This window comes from Bufo gargarizans, chromosome 1, assembly GCF_014858855.1.
Source record: "Bufo gargarizans isolate SCDJY-AF-19 chromosome 1, ASM1485885v1, whole genome shotgun sequence".
Classification (NCBI taxonomy): Eukaryota; Metazoa; Chordata; class Amphibia; order Anura; family Bufonidae; genus Bufo; species Bufo gargarizans.
Window position 1 is genome coordinate 577,017,757 of NC_058080.1, and position 19,994 is coordinate 577,037,750.

General features: G+C 43.0%; 1 protein-coding gene across 1 annotated transcript in view; it reads left to right on the top strand.

Annotated features, from left to right (window-relative positions):
• IFT81 (intraflagellar transport 81) overlaps window positions 1-19,994 on the top strand; it is a 156,367-nt gene that overhangs the window by 28,370 nt on the left and 108,003 nt on the right. Inside the window, 1 exon segment of the mRNA XM_044275756.1 lies at window positions 17,156-17,336. Coding sequence (XP_044131691.1) covers window positions 17,156-17,336 — 181 coding nt within the window.

A 19,994-nucleotide genomic window follows, 5' to 3' on the forward strand; every position in this document is an offset into this window, starting at 1 on the left:
GCTACTATGTCAGCTCCAGTTACAGGAGAAAAAAAAAAAAGAAAAATGTGAACTTAAATGTCCCCCTGAGATCTTGTATGACCTTATGGGGACGGAAAGTGTAAAATAAAAAAAGAAAGTGTTAAAATAAAAAAAAAGGTTTCACGTGTAAAAAAAAAAAAATGTCCCCAAGTAAGAAATTAATTCTTATTCTATATTTATAAAATAGACATATTAGGTATTGCCGCGTCCGTGACGGTCGGCTCTATAAATATATCACATGATCCACCCAGTCCGATAAACACCATAAAAAAAAAACTGTGTAAAAAAAAAAAGCCATTTTTGTCACCTTACATTACAAAAAGTGCAACACCAAGTAATCAAAAAGGCGTATGTCCTACAAAATTGTACCAATAAAACAGTCACCTCATCCCGCAAAAAATGAGCCCCTACATAAGAAAATCATTTAAAAAATAAAACTGTAGCTCTCAGAACATGGACACATTAAAACATAATTTTTTTGTTTCAAAAATGCTATTATTGTGTAAAACTTAAATAAAGAAAAAGTATACATATTAGGTATCGCCGCGTCCGTAACAATCTGCTCTCTAAAAATATCACATGACCTAACCCCTCGGGTGAACACCGTAAAAAATAAAAACTGTGCTAAAACAACCAGTTTTTTGGTCACCTTGCCCCATAAAGTTAATGATCAAAAAATCATATGTACCCAAAAATAGTTCCAATAAAACTGGCACCTTATCCCCTAGTTTCCAAACTGGGGTCACTTTTTGGGCGTTTCTACTGTAAGGGTGCATCAGGGGGGTTTCAAATGGGACATGGCATCTAAAAACCAGTTCAGCAAAATCTACCTTCCAAAAACCATGTGGTGCTCCTTTTCTTCTGCGCCCTGCCGTGTGCCCTTACATCAGTTTATGACCACATGTAGGGTGTTTCTGTAAACCGCAGAATCAGCGTAATAAATATGAGGTTTTGTTTGGCTGTTAACCCTTGATGTGTTAAAGAAGAAATTGGATTAAAATTGAAAATCTGCCAAAAAAGTGAAATTTAAAAATGTGATCTCCATTTTCCTTTAATTCTTGTGGAACGCCTAAAGGGTTAGCAAAGTTTGTAAAATCAGTTTTAAGTAACTTGAGGGGTGTAGTTTTGACAATGGGGTCATTTATGGGGGTATCCACTATGTAGGCCCCACAAAGTGACTAGTCCTTCAAAAGTGGGTTTTGGCAATTTTCTTAAAAATTTTAAGGATTGCTTCTAAACTTCTAAGCCTTCTAACGTCCTAACAAAATAAAATGACATTTGCAAAATGATGCCAACATAAAGTAGACATATGGGGAATGTTAAGTAATAAATATTTTATGAGGTATCACTTTCTGTTTTAAAAGCAGCGAAATAGAAATTTAGAAAATTGCAAATTTTTCAAAATTATTGGTAAATTTGGGATTTTGAAATATATTGACTCAAATTTATGACTATTATGAAGTACAATGTGTCACGAGAAAACATTCTCTGAATGGCTTTGATAAGTAAAAGCGTTCCAAAGTTATTACCACATAAAGTGAGATATGTCAGATTTGCAAAATTAGGCCTGGTCAGGAAGGGGGCAAATGGCCCGAATGTGAAGTGGTTAAATAGGCAGCTGGGCTCAGAAGCCATGTCTCTGTGTTGGGATCTGGGAGCCTTGTGTCTGGATGAAGGCTTGCTACCTGTTTGGCGTGAAAACAGGTTGGTGCTGCTATCAGCAAGGACTCTTTCAGGCAGAATTGCTGCATGGTGTGAATTACCACCAACACTGCAAGGTTATTTTTTTTTTATATGACCGCTTGTTTTGCCACTTGCCTAAAGTGTGACTAAAACACTGAACTGTTTGATCCAAAGAACTTGTTGCCTCTATACTGCATCCGCTAATCCTATCTACCTGTTCCCTGCGTAAAATCCATCCCCGAAAATCATTTTTTCATTGTGTGTTACAGTCTCTAAACTTGTCATCCACCGCCTGTTGCCAAATGAATATTATCTTCATTTCCATTGACTCTAAAGACAAATTTAAACTAATGTGGACAGCTTTAGCGTCCTTGGTACACTCACATGTTTACAGAACCATGCGTTCACATGGTGTACCTGCACTGTTTCAACTGCATCTGCTCAAACTATAGCTTTTTAACAAAATTTACAAATTGAAAACAATATACAATTTTTTTTTTTGCGCTTTATAAAACAAACCTAGGTTGTGGAGGAGGAAAATAAGAAAAAATATATTTTTCATCAGACCTCAGAACAGATCCCCAATCTTCATTAGACTTCAGATCATACCTCAGATCAGATACCTATATCAAACCTCAGATAAACCTCCATATCAGACCTCCTCCACATCAGATCTCAAATCAGGCTACCATATCAGATCAGACCCCCGTGTCAGACCTCAGATCAGACCCCCGTGTCAGACCTCAGATCAGACCCTCGTGTCAGACCTCAGATCAGACCCTCGTGTCAGACCTCAGATCAGACCCTCGTGTCAGACCTCAGATCAGACCCTCGTGTCAGACCTCAGATCAGACCCTCGTGTCAGACCTCAGATCAGACCCCCGTGTCAGACCTCAGATCAGACCCCCGTGTCAGACCTCAGATCAGACCCCCGTGTCAGACCTCAGATCAGACCCCCGTGTCAGACCTCAGATCAGACCCCCGTGTCAGACCTCAGATCAGACCCCCGTGTCAAACCCTGCATCAAATTTATCACCCAGCCAGAGCCACTGTGATAAATCCAGTGAAGGTCTAGGCAGACTGTGTAATTTTACAGGCTTAGGAAATCTGCCCCATTGAGCGCTATATAGACTCAAAAAGAAAAGGCTATAAACTGTTTCTGTTTTCTCGGGGTCCCCAGCTGTGTGAGACAACCAGAGACCTGACCTGCTCCTGCTTCATAGCAAGAGCTTAAGGCTACATGCATACGGCAATGTAGTTTACGCAGATTTTCTGTGTTGTTTTTTGTGCAGACCTCGGATCAGACCCGCATGTCAGAGCTTAGATCAGACCCGCATGTCAGAGCTCAGATCAGACCCGCACGTCAGAGCTCAGATCAGACCCGCACGTCAGAGCTCAGATCAGACCCGCACGTCAGAGCTCAGATCAGACCCGCACGTCAGAGCTCAGATCAGACCCGCACGTCAGAGCTCAGATCAGACCCGCACGTCAGAGCTCAGATCAGACCCGCACGTCAGAGCTCAGATCAGACCCGCACGTCAGAGCTCAGATCAGACCCGCACGTCAGAGCTCAGATCAGACCCGCACGTCAGAGCTCAGATCAGACCCGCACGTCAGAGCTCAGATCAGACCCGCACGTCAGAGCTCAGATCAGACCCGCACGTCAGAGCTCAGATCAGACCGCCATATCTTATCAGACCCCTATGTCAGACCACAGACCAGGCCCCCATCAGACATAAATAAACTTACTTCTCCTGCTCCGCCACCACTCTGCAGGCTTGGCGGTCTCTCCGTCGCTTACTGCTCCAAGGTCATCTCTGGGCCTGTGCTGCACTGTGACCTGACTGAGTACAATGTTAGGTCATAGTGCGTGCACTATATCCTGACGCGCTCATAATGAAAGTGCTCACTAGTATTCGCTTTATAAGAGGAACTGCCATTTTTTCCCTACTTTTGGGGGGAAAAGGTGTGTCTTATAAGGTGAAAAATATGGTAATTATTATTAAAATGGCTTCTCTATTTTGTTTTTAGTTGTTTTTGTATATAATATGTACAAACCGGATTCCAAAAAAGTTGGGACACTAAACAAATTGTGAATAAAAACTGAATGCAATGATGTGGAGATGGCAAATGTCAATATTTTATTTGTAATAGAACGTAGATGACAGACCAAACGTTTAATCCGAGTAAATGTATCATTTTAAAAGAAAAATACGTTGATTCAAATTTTCACGGTGTCAACAAATCCCCAAAAAGTTGGGACAAGTAGCAATAAGAGGCTGGAAAAAGTAAATTTGAGCATAACGAAGAGCTGGAAGACCAATTAACACAAATTAGGTCAATTGGCAACATGATTGGGTATAAAAAGAGCTTCTCAGAGTGGCAGTGTCTCTCAGAAGCCAAGATGGGTAGAGGATCACCAATTCCCACAATGTTGCACAGAAAGATAGTGGAGCAATATCAGAAAGGTGTTACCCAGCGAAAAATTGCAAAGACTTTGCATCTATCATCATCAACTGTGCATAACATCATCCGAAGATTCAGAGAATCTGGAACAATCTCTGTGCGGAAGGATCAAGGCCGTAAAACCATACTGGATGCCCGTGATCTCCGGGCCCTTAAACGACACTGCACCACAAACAGGAATGCTACTGTATAGGAAATCACAGAATGGGCTCAGGAATGCTTCCAGAAACCATTGTCAGTGAACACAATCCACCGTGCCATCCGCCGTTGCCAGCTGAAACTCTACAGTGCAAAGAAGAAGCCATTTCTAAGCAAGATCCACAAGCTCAGGCGTTTTCACTGGGCCAGGGATCATTTAAAATGGAGTGTGGCAAAATGGAAGACTGTTCTGTGGTCAGACGAGTCACAATTTAAAGTTCTTTTTGGAAATCTGGGACGCCATGTCATCCGGACCAAAGAGGACAAGGACAACCCAAGTTGTTATCAACGCTCAGTTCAGAAGCCTGCATCTCTGATGGTATGGGGTTGCATGAGTGCGTGTGGCATGGGCAGCTTGCATGTCTGGTAAGGCACCATCAATGCAGAAAAATATATTCAGGTTCTAGAACAACATATGCTCCTATCCAGACGTCATCTCTTTCAGGGAAGACCCTGCATTTTTCAACAAGATAATGCCAGACCACATTCTGCATCAATCACAACATCATGGCTGCGTAGGAGAAGGATCCGGGTACTGAAATGGCCAGTCTGCAGTCCAGATCTTTCACCTATAGAGAACATTTGGCGCATCATAAAGAGGAAGGTGCAACAAAGAAGGCCCAAGACGATTGAACAGTTAGAGGCCTGTATTAGACAAGAATGGGAGAACATTCCTATTTCTAAACTTGAGAAACTGGTCTCCTCGGTCCCCAGACGTCTGTTGAGTGTTGTAAGAAGAAGGGGAGATGCCACACAGTGGTGAAAATGGCCATGTCCCAACTTTTTGGGGATTTGTTGACACCATGAAATTCTGATTCAACATATTTTTACCCTAAAATGGTACATTTTCTCAGTTTAAACTTTTGTTCCGTGATTTATGTTCTATTCTGAATAAAATATTAGAAGTTGGCACCTCCACATCATTGCATTCAATTTTTATTCACGATTTGTATAGTGTCCCAACTTTTTTGGAATCTGGTTTGTATATGTGTGAACTGGGCAGCTACTACAACAGTTTTGGCTGGCTTAGTGCTCTTTTTCTCTTGTTTGTATGCTATTTAATTGTTTTACTTTTTATATTTTCAACTTATAATATGACCATAAAAATTGGTCTTTTTAATTTTTCACTTATCCACCGTAACTGAGGCATCCATAAGAGTCCCAGTAGCAGGAAAACACACAGCCCTGTATGGAGCTACACAGGTAGAGCTGACCTTGGTTTGCTAAGACCCAGCAACTCTGCTCATGTAGTCACTGGGTCCAATAGAGCTGCAGCATTTGCTCCTCTTCTATTTGCTGCATTGTGCCATTGGCTAACATGTACTAATGTAAGTGCCACTATTTTGGCGTGATTCGGTTGAATTTGGTCCATCTACGGTTTGAGAACATTTCTGCACCTTCTAGAGAAAAGGGGTGTAGCTTACCTGAAAGAGATGTGGCTTCACAGGAAAGGGGCATGGCCTAAAATGTGACTTTTGCACCAAAGTTGTACCACAATTCTGGAATAAAATTCTGTCTCAAATTAACACAACTAATAGTTGATATAGAGTTAAACAAGTATCCAACCCTTATCATCAAGCCAGAGCCACTGTTATAAATCTGGTGGAGGTCTAGGCAGACTGTGTAATTTTATGCTTTCTACAGGCTTAGGAAATCTGCCCCATTTAGCGCTATATAGACTCGAAAAGAGAAGGCTATAAACTGTTTCTGTTTTTCTCAGGGGCCCCAGCTGTGTGAGACAATCGGAGACCTGTGTGTTGTTTTTTTTGCAGATTTTGCTGCATTTCTGCACAAAATCTGCAAATAGATTTCCCCCAGATCTCAGCGTTTGCATTGCAAAAGGTGAAATCTGCACTGAACAAACAGTTGAAGTGCTACATATTTCAAGAATATGAACTGTGTACCTGAAATTTGTAAAATCTCATTAAGCTTGCTTGTACTGAAAATCCTTGCAGAAAAACCATTATGCAGAGAGTTCGTATTGAACGTAGATTTTCCGTGCACAAAATCCAAAACTTAACACAGTACCAGCTAGGGATCGACCGATTATCGGAGTTACCGATATTATCGGCCGATATTCCTGATTTTTAAAGTTATCGGTATCTGCATCTAACCATGCCGATAATGCGTCCAGCGCGCACAGAACATGCTGTCAGCGCGCTCATGTTCCCTCAGCAGCACAGGGGAGAAAGAGTCACTCTCTCCCTCCCTCCTGTGCCGTGCTGCCAATGAGGAGAGACGGGAGGAGGAGGGGTGGGCGCCACCAGTGATAAGTAACGTCTAATACAAGGTGGTGCCCAACCTATATGACAGGAAGCTTCGATCAGCGGCAGTTAACCCCTCAGGTGCCGCATTGAGCCCTTTTGATGGAACTCAGTGCCGGAATAGAAAAACGCTAGTGTGAAAGTACCCTTAGGGTGCATTTGACATTTTGATCGCTTGGTATCACACTTTTTGTGATGTGAGGTGACAATTTTTTATGGTGTTCACCTGAGGGGTTAGGTCATGTGATATTTTAATAGACCTAGTTGTTACGGACGAGACAATACCTAATATGTCTACTTTTTTTTATTTTTTTCACTTTTAAAACAATAAAAGCATTTTTGAAACAAAAAAAATCATGTTTTAGTGTCTCTATTCTGAGAGCCATAGTTATTTTTTTTTTTTCCCGATTGTTTTATATAGGTGCTCATTTTTTGCGGGATGAGGTGACTGATTTGTACTATTTTGGGAGACATACATCATCATTTTACATAAGTTCCATTAGAGATCTGTTATTTTTGATGGTAGAAAAAGTCCTCCTAGTTGAACTTTAGCTCCCATTGAAATTAACAGATATGACGGAACTGACAGAAACATACAAAATGAGCATAACAGATGCTCAAAATAAAGGATCCATTTGTTTTTTTATATTTTTCTTTTCTTCTGATGGATCAGAAGAACAGAAAACAAACCACTGATGTGAATGTGGCCTCAACAGTTTAATTTTCTACCCCATACACATTGACATAGTGCAACCAATTACTTAAAATTACACTTAACAACCCCCACCACTGCGTTCCGCCAAGTGCAGGTGTCCGTCTGCCCCATATGGACACCCTGCCTAAAAGGCAACATCTGTCTTTTTGTGTACATCCAACTTTAGGGTTCCTTTTGCAAAGACGGAAGCAGTATAAATACCCTTTTAGCCGGAGCTACGATTTTGCATTTGTTTCATTTGCAGTTCTGTAGGGGATTTAGTTTCTTAGGCCCATGTACATATCTGTCCACAGTGCTGATCAGAGCCTCCATCAGGAGTTGCATTGGGGTTTCTGTCACTTAAAACATTCAGAGCTATTCTTGCCATCATAACTACTGAGAATCAGTAGGGTGAGACAGTCTCTGGTCTGATCTGTTAGAAAATGGATCTGTCACAGTAGTATGGCTTCCATTAGAAATAATATATAGAGCCTTAAACAATCCAAAATTAAAGGGGTTGTCTGAGATAATTCAAAATTTGAGCAATGCCCCAAATGATAGATGCAAACATTATATATGGACTAAGCCCACACTCTGATATGATAAAACCTGAGATCTCAGCCAATACATTTTTTTAAAAACACATCTGTGGCCACCTACCAGCGACAAGGTGGTCTCAGCCAGGCAGATCCTACCCTAAACCTACCTATGCCTTTGGGCATCTACATTCAGGAGAGCAGACCTTGCACATATAGTGTGCTGCTCCTAGTTACCTCTGTGTGCTGAGAGTCTCAGATTTGATCATATCAGAGTGAGCGCTTAGTCCATGTATAATTATGTTCCGTGATTTTTCTTTTATAAATGTACCCGTGCACATCCACATATTTAATTATCATATCGTTCAGGGTGTTTTGTATATTTTTTCTGTGATTTTTGATAAATTTATGTTCTTCAGGGAGTGGCACCTTCATGTATGAATGCGCTCCTATTTTATGTTGGGAGTAGTATTCTTGTGCACTTTTTAGGTGGTACATATAGCTGTGTGTGCTCCTCCTCTCATCAGTTGCTTAGTGCACACAGAGGTAACAAGTAGCAGCACACTATATGTGCTGGGTCTGCTCTCCTGAATGTAGATGCCCAACAGTAGTTTCTGCCTATACATAGGGCAATATATTTAGCTTTCAGATCTCCTGTAAAGGGGTTGTTGTATGAGGACAAACTCTGTACACTTGCCTTCTCCCTCTATCAGCTAGAACAAAGAACTGCTCAGTTCAAAAGGCTCAAGGGAAATTCCTGTCTCACCATTGCCTCCCCCAGCTACATCAGCTGTTTGCTGGGTGCCCATGGGCCTTATTCTGGAATAAATTGTTTATAAAAAAAAAAAATTTATGTTTTGACATGGCAAATTTGTTTCATACTGGTAAGGTCTAGTGATGATCGAGCACCCCGATGCTCGGGTTCTCTGCCCGAGCACACCGGGATGCTCGGGTGCTCTACCGAGCACCCGAGCCCTATAGAAGTCAATGGGAGGACCCGAGCATTAAACCAGACACCCCCTGCTCTGAAGAGGGGAGGGGGCCTGGTTCATAGAAAAAGGTCAGAAATTGATGGAAACAACACCGAAATGGGTTGGAGACAGCATGGGGAGGATGTCTGGATGCATGGACTACAATGTCGCTGCTGGTAACGATATTGCCCGAGTTGTACGCCACTTTTACAGACTGACCATAAAACTCACAAAACCGAAGATAAAAGCGATTTTAGATAAAAAATTGTTAGGAAACATTCTTTCCTGTATATTTACTTTTATATAAAGAGCAAGTTCAGACAAAATTTTTTATGATTTTCCGAACTGGGGCCATGAATAAGACAGATGGCTGGTGGTTTTGATTGTGTTGACCGGACTCTTAGACGATCAAACTGAACTCATTGGAAGAGGAATGGTCGGTGGCATCTGTATTGTACCTGTAGAGGTGAAATTCTTGTACCGGCGCAAGCTAAAACCTTTGTTGCCACGAATGTTTTCATTAATCAACAACTTAAGTTGGAGGTTCGAAGACGATCCCCGGCAGCATTATTCCCATTTCCCGCCGAGCATTTTCTGGGAAACTAAAGTCTTTGGGTTCCGGGGGGAGTATGGTTGCAAAGCTGAAACTTAAGCTAATTGATGGAAGGGCACCACCAGGAGTGGAGCCTACGGCTTAATTTGACTACGCACGGGAAGCCCCCACCCGGCCCGGAGATAGAAAGGATTGACAGATTGATACCTATTTTGCGATTCTGTGGGTGGTGGTGCATGGCCGTTTTGAGCGTGTGGATTGAGTCGATTTGTGTGGTTCATTCCGATAACCAAAGACACTCCTCCGTGCTAATTAGTTATGTGACCCCCGGTGATTACGATTGTGTTGACCAGACTATCATCTGATGATAATAAACTTGGAAGAGGAACAGACGTTGAGCTGACTGTGTAAAAGATTGTAGGTGAGGGCCTGCTGCTGCTTTGTTAACTCTAGATAACTTCTAAGCTGATCGCGTGTCCCCGGGATGTTGACAATCTATTCGGATGTCTGCTTTATCAACTTTCGATGTTCTTTTTTGCGCCTACCATGGTGACCATTGGTCTAGGATTGGTGAACACATTAGAAATATCAAAAAAGGCTTAGAAACACATAGTGTTTCAGCACATTTCAAAAGTGTTCACCAAAAGAATCCGACAGGTCTCAAATTTTTAGGTGCGGAGAAAGTGACAAGATTTTGGAGAGGAGGTGACCCAATCAAACAGATAAATAAAAAAGAGGCCCAATGGATTTTTGATATTGATTGTCTCCAACCTAAGGGGCTTAATATAGAATGGGATATTAGGGCAGCGATGTAGTTTTTTCTTAGGTTCTGCATTTTATTAGAATATATTAGGTTATTTTCCTGTGGTTCTTTTAGAATATATGCGATTATTTTATCTATATACAAGATATCCTGGTATTTTCTCCTATGCTTGTGAATATTGATTAGAAGATCTGTTTCTTGTTTTCTGCTTTATTAGGATACTCTATTTCCATCATGGACATGTGACTTTATATATTTCTGTGTTATTTATAGAAATGATGCATTATTATGAATGTAATTTATGAAATTTTACATATAGTTTTTTTAATATATATATATATATATATATATATATATATATGTGTGTGTGTGTGTGTGTTTTATACATATGTATTTATAATTGATTGTTTTTTATGTAAAGTATTTTTAAAAAAACATGGGATCACTGCCGTTGTTGAGGATTGATAAGGAGGCTTGCCGGACGTGTTAGGGTTAATACCTGACACGGAAGCATTCACCTGGATGTATAAATAGACAACAGCACATAGCTATGTAGAGCCCCTGACGAAGCCTTTGGGCGAAACCTGGGTCGGGCAGCGATATTTCAAATGGTTTTATATGCTGATTACTAGCGGTGCTTTTTGTAAGTATAATAAACCCTTTATTCTTTGACATATTCACGGGTACTGCACTATGTTGCTGATCTTTTGAAAGGTTACCTCTGCCCTGTGAAGTTTCGGTCGGCAGTTTGGCGTGTTCTTGTGGGGAAGTTTCAGCGTGGGATATGAACTAACTGCGCTTTCCTTCTACAAGGCGTTTCCAACTCTATCTCCTTAGAAGCGCGGACCTGGACTTTTGTTTTGTTGAATTGGGAATCGGGGTTCGTTTCCGGAGAGGGAGCCTGAGGGATGGCCACGGCTACCACTTCCAAGAAAGGCAGATGGCCTGCTGGTGACCCACTAAAACATTAGGGATGAGGGTCTTCAGCTGAGCTGACCATCTGAAACATTATGGGTGAGGGCCTGCTGGTGAGCTGACCATCTAAAACATTATGGGTGAGGGCCTGCTGGTAAGCTGACCAGCATTATGGGTGAGGGCCTGCTGGTGAGCTGACCATCTAAAAACTTATGGGTGAGGGCCTGCTAGTGACCTGACCATCCGAAAAATTATATGAGAAGGCATATACGTGATGGACGAGGAGGAGGATGAGAAAAGGAAGATTCAGCCATATACTCTTTTTTTGTGGTGGAAGGGGTGCATGGGAATACAGACTATTCAGTACATTCTAAACAACACATTTAAAGTGCCTTTATGTTCAGTCGTGGTTTTCCTCTGGTGGAGTGGAGAAGTCAGGGGCAATCCAGGCCTTGTTCATTTTTATAAGAGTCAACCTGTCAGCATTATCTGTTATAATGCCACTAGCAGCACTAAATACCCGCTCAGACAAAATGCTGGCGGCAGGCCAGCACCTCCAAGGCGTAGAGCGCCAGTTCGTGCCACATGTCCAGCTTGGACACCCAGTAGTTGTAAGGCACTGAGGACGCTGACAAGGTCTGCTACATACTCCTTTACCATCTTCCAAAACTTTTCCCTCCTTGTGACACCAGGACGTGCATCATGTTGAGGGTGTGGTGGGGTGTCATAAAACTGTCCCAGGCCTTGGATAGTGTTGGCATGCCTTTGCTGGAAGTGCTGTGTGTTTACCCTTGTCTTCCCACCTTGGTTTCCCAAGGAAGTACGGACTCTGCTGCCAGCGCTGTCAAATGGAAATATTTGCAGCAATCTGTCAACAAGGAACATCTGGTATAGCACCATTTCGCTCGTCCTCTCCACCGGAGGAATGAGAGGTGAAAAGTTCTCTTTGTAGCGGGGGTCCAGAAGAGTGAACACCCAGTAATCCCTGTTATCTAAAATGCGTATAACACGTCACGGGAAAGGCAGCCTGAAGTCAGCCATGTGTGCCAGAGTACCAGTGGGCAAGACTTCGCTTTCGTCATCAGGAGGATGACTGTCCATCTCCTCATCCTCTTCCTCCTCTTATGTCCACCCACGCTGAACAGATGGAATTAAAGTTCCATGGCTGCTACCCTGTGTAGCGGAGGCAACCGTCCCCTGCTACTCCTCCTCCTCCAATAGGCTCTGAGAAGATAAACTAAGGGTGTTCTGGCTATCACCCAGGGTCATGTCTTCTTCCCCCATTTCCAACTCTTCCCCACGAACAGCGTCGGCCTTAATTGTGAGCAGCGAGCGTTTTAGTAGACACAGAAGTGGGATGGTTACACTGACAATGGCGTTATCGCCGCTCACCATCTGTCGATTCCTCAAAATTTCTTAAAACCTCACAGAGGTCCGACATACATACCCACTCCTCGCTTGTGAAGAGTGTAAGCTGACTGGAAAGGCGAAGACCGTGCTGCAGCTGGTATTCCATTACTGCCCTTTGCTGCTCACAAAGCCTGGCCAACATGTGTAACGCGGAGTTCCAGCGCATGCTGGCGTCGCACAACAGCCGGTGATGACTTGCGGAAATGTGCACACACACGGCGCACCTTCGCCAGTAGGTCGGGCAAATTGGGGTAGGTTTTCAGAAACCGCTGAACCACTAAGTTAAAGACGTGGGCTAGGCATGGGATGTGAGCTTGCTGAGCTCCAAAGCCGCCACCAAGTTACGCCCATTATCACACACAACCATGCCTGGTTGCAGGTTGAGTGGCGAGAGCCACAGCTCAGTCTGGTCTCTTATCCCCTGCCACAGCTCTGCGGCGGTGTGCTGTTTATCCCCTAAGCATATCATCTTCAGCACGGCCTGTTGACGCATCCCCACAGCAGTGCTACACTGCTTCCAGCTATCAGCTGATGGCTGACTGGTGCTGCACGCGGAGAATTCGGAGGTGGAAGTGGAGGAGGAGGCGGAGGAGGAGGAGCCACTTACATAGGTGCTGGCGGTAACCCTGATGGAAGTAGGACCCGCAATCCTGGGTGTTGGTAGCACCTCTGCCATCCCAGGGTGCAAGTCGCTCCCAGCCTCCACTGCGTTCACCCAGTGTGCCGTGAGGGAAATGTAGCGTCCCTGGCAACAAGCACTTGTCCATGTGTCAGTCGTTAGGTGGACCTTAGCAGTAACTGCGTTGGTCAGGGCACGGGTGATGTTAGCAGACACATGCTGGTGTAAGGCGGGGACGGCACACCGGGAAAAATAGTGGCGGCTGGGGACTGAGTACCGAGGGACGGCCGCCGACATCAGGCCACGAAAGGCCTTGGTGTCCACAAGCCTAAATGCCAACATTTCAACCGCCAGTAACTTAGAAAGTTGGGCGGTTAGTGCCATAGCCTGTGGGTGGGTGGCTGGGTATTTGCGCTTGCATTCAAATGCCTCGGGTAAAGACATTTGGACGCTGCGCTGGGACAGGGAAGTGGATATGGTCGCTTATGGTGCTTGCGACAGTACAAGTGCCTGCGCCTTCGACAGGCGATTGGTCGTCACCCAACATAGGGGAAGAGGAGGCAGTGGTGTGACCCACGGACACAGATTGGTGGACCCAGGCGTTCCTCCCACTTATTTCGGTGCTTGACTGCCATGTGGCGGATCATGCTGCTGGTGGTGAGGTTGCTACTGTTCACACCTTGGCTCATTTTGGTGTGGCACAGGTTGCAAACTACTATTCTTTTGTCATCTGCACTTTCCGCAAAAAAGCCCCATACCGCGGAACACCTACCTCTTGGCAAGGGAGATTTTTCGCAAGGGGGTGCTCCGTGGAACACTTGCGGGCCTGTTTGGCGTGGCCCACCTTTTCCCTGTTGCCACACCACTGCCTCTTCCAGCCTGTTGCGGTGCTGCAGATCGCTCCCCCTCGGGACTGCTGTCCTCGCTCGCGTTTCCGCCTTTCCATGTTGGGTCAGTGACCTCATCGTCCACCAAGTCCTCTTCAACTTCCCCACTCCGATCATCCTCCTCATTTGCTGACCCCAACACAACTTCAGTGATTGACAACGGTATATCATCCTCTTCATCAACCTGTGCAGACAGTAATTGTGGTTGACTTGATGGCAACTGTGTCTCGTCATCATCCACCTCCTTAAACACATCCTCTTGTGAGTGTGAAGGCTCTAGAGGTTAAGAATCAGGGCACAAGATCTCATGTCCCTTTTCAAGAGTGCTTGAGGAGAGGGCCAAATTAAGTGATGGGGGTGAAAATAGCTCCTCAGAACATCCGAGTACTGGTTCGCTTGTTTGGCCAGACTCTACATGGTTGGAGGAAGGATGATCAGGGTGAGGATTGTGTTGTTGACCAGACTGTTGGCTACTGAGACTGGACTTGGTGGAAGACAGGGTTGTGCTTAACCCAGTGGAAGCATTATCTGCTGCAATCCAATCGACCACTTGGTCGCACTGGTCTGACTTCAAGAGTGTTGTCTTGCGACGCCCTGCAAACTGGGACATGAAGCTAGGTATCTTGAATGACTGACTGTTTTCCTTGTGCTCTGGGAGCAGGCACAGTTGCAACGCGCCCTGAGCCACGGCCTCTGTGTGAACCATCAGAATCACGTCCACTTCCCCGTCCCTTAATACTCGCCTTCTTCATATTGACAGTGGATGTCACTGATATTTGGATTAAATATCGGCCTCACCCACTGTCTAGAAATATGTGTATATTTGCTTCTCACTGGTCACAGCAAGCAGAGTTTGAACAATACAGAAACTGACTATAACTGCTATTTGGATTAAATATAGGCTTCACACACTGTCTAGAAATAAGTATAGATTTGCTTCTCACTGGTCACAGCAAGCAGAGTTTGTTTAATACAGGAACTGACTGTAACTGCAATTTGGATTAAATATAGGCGTCACACACGGCCTAGATATCAGTGCTGATTTGCTTCTCACTGGCCACAGCAAGCAGAGTTTGTATAATACAGAAACTGACTGTAACTGCTATTTGGATTAAATATAGGCATCACACACGGCCTAGATATCAGTGCTGATTTGCTTCTCACTGGTCACAGCAAGCAGAGTTTGTATAATACAGAAACTAACTGTAACTGCTATTTGGATTACATATAGGCGTCACACACGGCCTAGATATCAGTGCTGATTTGCTTCTCACTGGTCACAGCAAGCAGAGTTTGTATAATACAGAAACTGACTGTAACTGCAATTTGGATTAAATATAGGCGTCACACACGGCCTAGATATCAGTGCTGATTTGCTTCTCACTGGTCACAGCAAGCAGAGTTTGAACAATACAGAAACTGACTGTAACTGCAATTTGGATTAAATATAGGACGTCACACACGGCCTAGATATCAGTGCTGATTTGCTTCTCACTGATCACAGCAAGCAGTGTTTGTAGAATACAGAAATGGAATGTCACTAACGGTCGCCCTGACACAAAAAAATAATTCCACCAAAATAAATTTTGCTGCCACCTCTAACAATAGTCCTTAAAGGGACTTTTGGGTCTCTAAAAGGTTTGAGATCAAATTCGCTCTACACGGTCTGTCCCTTCCTAACAGCAGCTCTCCCTGACTCGCAATGAGCCGAACCCGCGTGACCGGGTGCTATATAGCTGCCGATGACGTGTCTCGGCCAGCCAATCACTGTAATCCCAGTAGAAAACATGTCTAATGGCATTACAGTGATGGCAATACTTACCAGCATGTTTATTGGCTGCTTAGAAGGCGCCAAACATTTGGGGAGGAGATTCGAGCATTGCACTCGAACACATGTGGTACTCGGCAGAGCACTCGGATCTGCCGAGCATAGCGATGCTCAAGCCGAACCGGTACTCGGCCTAGCATGCTCGATCATCACTATTAAGGTCCTTTTACATGGACTGACTATCAAGGATAAGCATTACTGAGAACTGAGAACTCTGTGGAAATGATGTATCTTCCAGTGGCAAAATCTTCATTAAAATCCCCATGTTTTTTTGTAACTTCATGTTAAAAACAAAAAATAGAGTGAGCATCCAAAAAAAACGTGTTTCAGATCAATCCCAATCCTTATTCATAGCGCGTGGAACATACATCATTCATACTTCTATTACTATTCCTAGGAATCCTGATCATTAGCCTGTGTAAAAGTGCCTCTGATCATCTATTGATTGAGAAAACGCTCTTTCATTGCGTGATCATATCTTTCGTCCATCACCCAAAATCATTGTTTCTGGGCATCAAATCAGCCAATGTAAATGAATGTGTATAGGGACAAGCACAGTAATGATTGCTCGTCTCCATTTACAGTGGATGATTGATACAACATTCTCCTTTTCTGACAATCGGGCAATTATCAGGAACGCTTTGCTGATTCCCAATAATTGCCGTCAAATTGTTCTGTGTAAAAGGAACATTAATTTACATGTAACACAAGTGTCCCGTCTGAACATAGGCTAATGGTCCTTTTACACAGGTTGGTTTCACAGGCCTATATCTGGAACAAACCAAATGTTCCTGATAATTGCTTGATCATCAGTGGAGGTGAGAGCTGCATTTACATGCAGCAATTATCCCATCAGTAGGAGGTTGAGTGATCACTTTTCCCCATACAGTTTAATTGTTTCTGGCCAGCAGATCCCTGTTTACACAGAACCATCTCCTGCCCAGAAACAATGATTATGGCTGCCGGTTAAAAGATGTGATCAACTGATGAACAAGGGTTTTATCATTCACTGAGTCATCAGCGGCACCTTTACTCATCTCTGATAATTGCCCCAATCGTCCATTTTTTAAAGACCTTAAAAAAAAAAACCTGGTTAAGAGATGACTGTTCTCTGCTGAATGTCTTGGGTTCATTGACCAAAAAATTATTCATCGGCAGGTAACACCGCTATGAAGTAACCCTTCATAAAAATCAACCCTCCCTGTGTTAAGCAGAGTGTTTCAGAAGAAAGGATGCTGTGAAATAGTCTGATAATTTACTAAATCTATCTGTGCCGGCCTTATGTTATTTTGTCCAAACTGATATGTCAATAGTAGTGAATTAATCTTTGATTGCATTTATCCTTAGGAACACTTTTCGCCAAGGTCTGGTTGTTGGAAGTAAACCCATTATTCACCCATTATTGTACTGGCTACTCCAGAAGACAAATGAATTAAAGAAGAGGGCATATTTGGCCCGGTTTCTGGTTAAAATGGACGTCCCGGCAGAGTTTCTCCAAGATGACATTGTTTTTGAAACCTACAAGCAGGTAGGATGATTTTTGGATTCTTTGGAGACTTTCTCCAAACTGGTGTCACATCCGTGATGGATTTGATGGTTACGCATTGATCTGTTTTTCGTAATAAATCCCGCTGTATCTCTTTGACTTTTAAAGGATTAATCAAACACAGTAGGCTGACTGCCAGAAGCAAAATAAACTTGACCGTTATGAGCCATGACAATAGTGTTAACAGAGTAGTATATTTATTATAAGATTTGTTATGGATTTATCTAGAGATGTAATGCAATGCTGGGTAACTAACATTAATGCTGGAACCTAATTAGTAAAGTGCTTTTTACTTAGGTCCATTGACATAGTTTTTGCAGTTGGTTGAACATTCAGGCTAGTTCCCAGGTTTCACTTTCTGTCTTCACAAGTCTTTGGTAAAATGTAATGGATACAAGGACTTGGCAAAAGAGTAAGCATAAAACCACTTTCAACCTTTCCCTGCTAAGGGCATATGTCAGTGGTGGCAAACCTATGGCATGGGTGCCAGAGGCGGCACTCAGAGCCCTCTCTGTGGGCACCCGCACCCTGGAAAAAGTCTATGGTGTACCAATATGCCTTTAGACTTTTCCTGCCATTCATCAGCTGCAGGACGCACTATGAGCGGCACAAGCAGCACATTGAATGTAGGCAGGCTATTAGACAGGTGAAAAATTAGAATATTGTGCAAAGTTCATTTATTTCAGTAATGCAACTTAAAAGGTGAAACTAATATATGAGATAGACTCTTTACATGCAAAGAGAGATATTTCAAGCCTTTATTTGTTATAATTTGGATGATTATGGCTTATAGCTTATGAAAGCCCAAAGTCACAATTTTGAGGTACCCTTTGCTCAGGGGGTATGGATTAATTAGCTGACTAGAGTGTTACACTTTCAGCCTAGAATATTGAACCTTATCACAAAATTCTAATTTTAAGTTGCATTAATGTAATTCCTATTAATTTGCATTAATTAAATAAATGGACTTTTGCACAATATTCTAATTTTTCGAGTTTCACCTGTAGCTAAATTATAAAGTAAATGGAAGATGTACTATATTGGTATTCAGGGTAAATTGCCATGTTGGCACTTTGCGATAAATAAGTTGGTTTTGGGTTGCAGTTTGGGCACTCATTCTCTAAAAGGTTTGCCATCATTGGCATATATCATACATCCTTGCAGTGTGGCACTTCAGTAGCAAAGAAATCCGGTCTTTAATTTAAACCAGCAGTATAATACAGCAACGTTTCGACTGCGGTCAAAACGTAGCTGTATTATTCTGCTGGTTTAAATTAAAGACCGGATTTTTTCACTACTGGAAGAGTGCTGCAGATTTCTATATATACCTACTTCACGCTGGGATCCATGGCCAGGATCCCTATCTGCGAGCACCATCACCCTTCTTAATGGTATTTATTATTCCCTTGCTGGGATTTGTAGTGCTGCTTATCATTCAATTTCCTTACTTCAGTAGCAAAGGACATATGGTACATCCTTGCCACTGATGGCTGGATCTCAGGCTGTGTAACATCTAGAGATTAAAGCCAGTTCTTGACATTCTCAGCTTTACAACAAGACCAAGATTGAGGTTCTAGCCATGATAAATTGCGAGGAGGAGCTCTTAGAAGAGGGTCTCAGGCTGCCTATAACTGCTGCTTTCCTTCCCCACCTGATTGTTCAAAGCTGAGATTTAAAAACAAAACTTGGCATTAATTTCTAGCTGTTACACAGCCCGAGATATGCCAGCAGAAAGTAGCCCTCCTGCCTACAGCCGGCTGGGATGTCAGCCAGCTGAGAAAGAGAGGTGTGCCAGTGGAGGATGTGTTGACAGGTTGTACAGGAGAGACATAGCTTGTCTCTCCTTATGCAACTGTTCATGTCCCCAGGAAGATAACATGGACTTCTGTGTAAGTTATCGACCCCCTTCCCTCGTCAATCAGACAGCATACCTGCTCTCTGATTGTCACATATGGCAGTCTTTTTATTGACCCCATGACCCAGATGTTTAACAGCATCCAGACCCATGGACTAAATAAGTTGCACACCACAAACATCAATAAAGTTTACATTTTACGCTGTCCCTGACCTGTCCATACCCAAACTATATTATACAGTATGCTTATTTAGAAATAACCGTTACATGCTGCAGTAATAGTGTTAATTATCGCTAAAGAGAAAAATATCTAATACATTTCTGACAGATGGAAAAAAATATTCATCAGTCAGAAAAGATATTTTGCTCACATTAACAATCGTTTTTCAGAGGCATGTAATACAGTGGCTTTTTTATTCCTATATTATGGATGCAGCACTTGGACTTAGCAGTTCATCAAAATCAATGGTATGACGCTATCTGTTTCTCTGATTAACTACAGAAGGTTCAGATGATGGATCCTTTATACAGGAGTTATAAAACACCCATATTATACAGTTTGCTGCAACGTTCCATTTAGGTGGTTGTGTGTATTAATGTTTAAGTTATATGTTTATACACAGTATGTAGATTTAGGTTAGGCTACTTTCACATTCGCATTTGGTGCGGATCCGTCATGGATCTGCACAGACGGATCAGTTCCGATAATACAACTGTCTGCATCCGTTCAGAACGGATCCGTTTGTATTATCTTTAACATAGCCAAGACGGATCCTACTTGAACA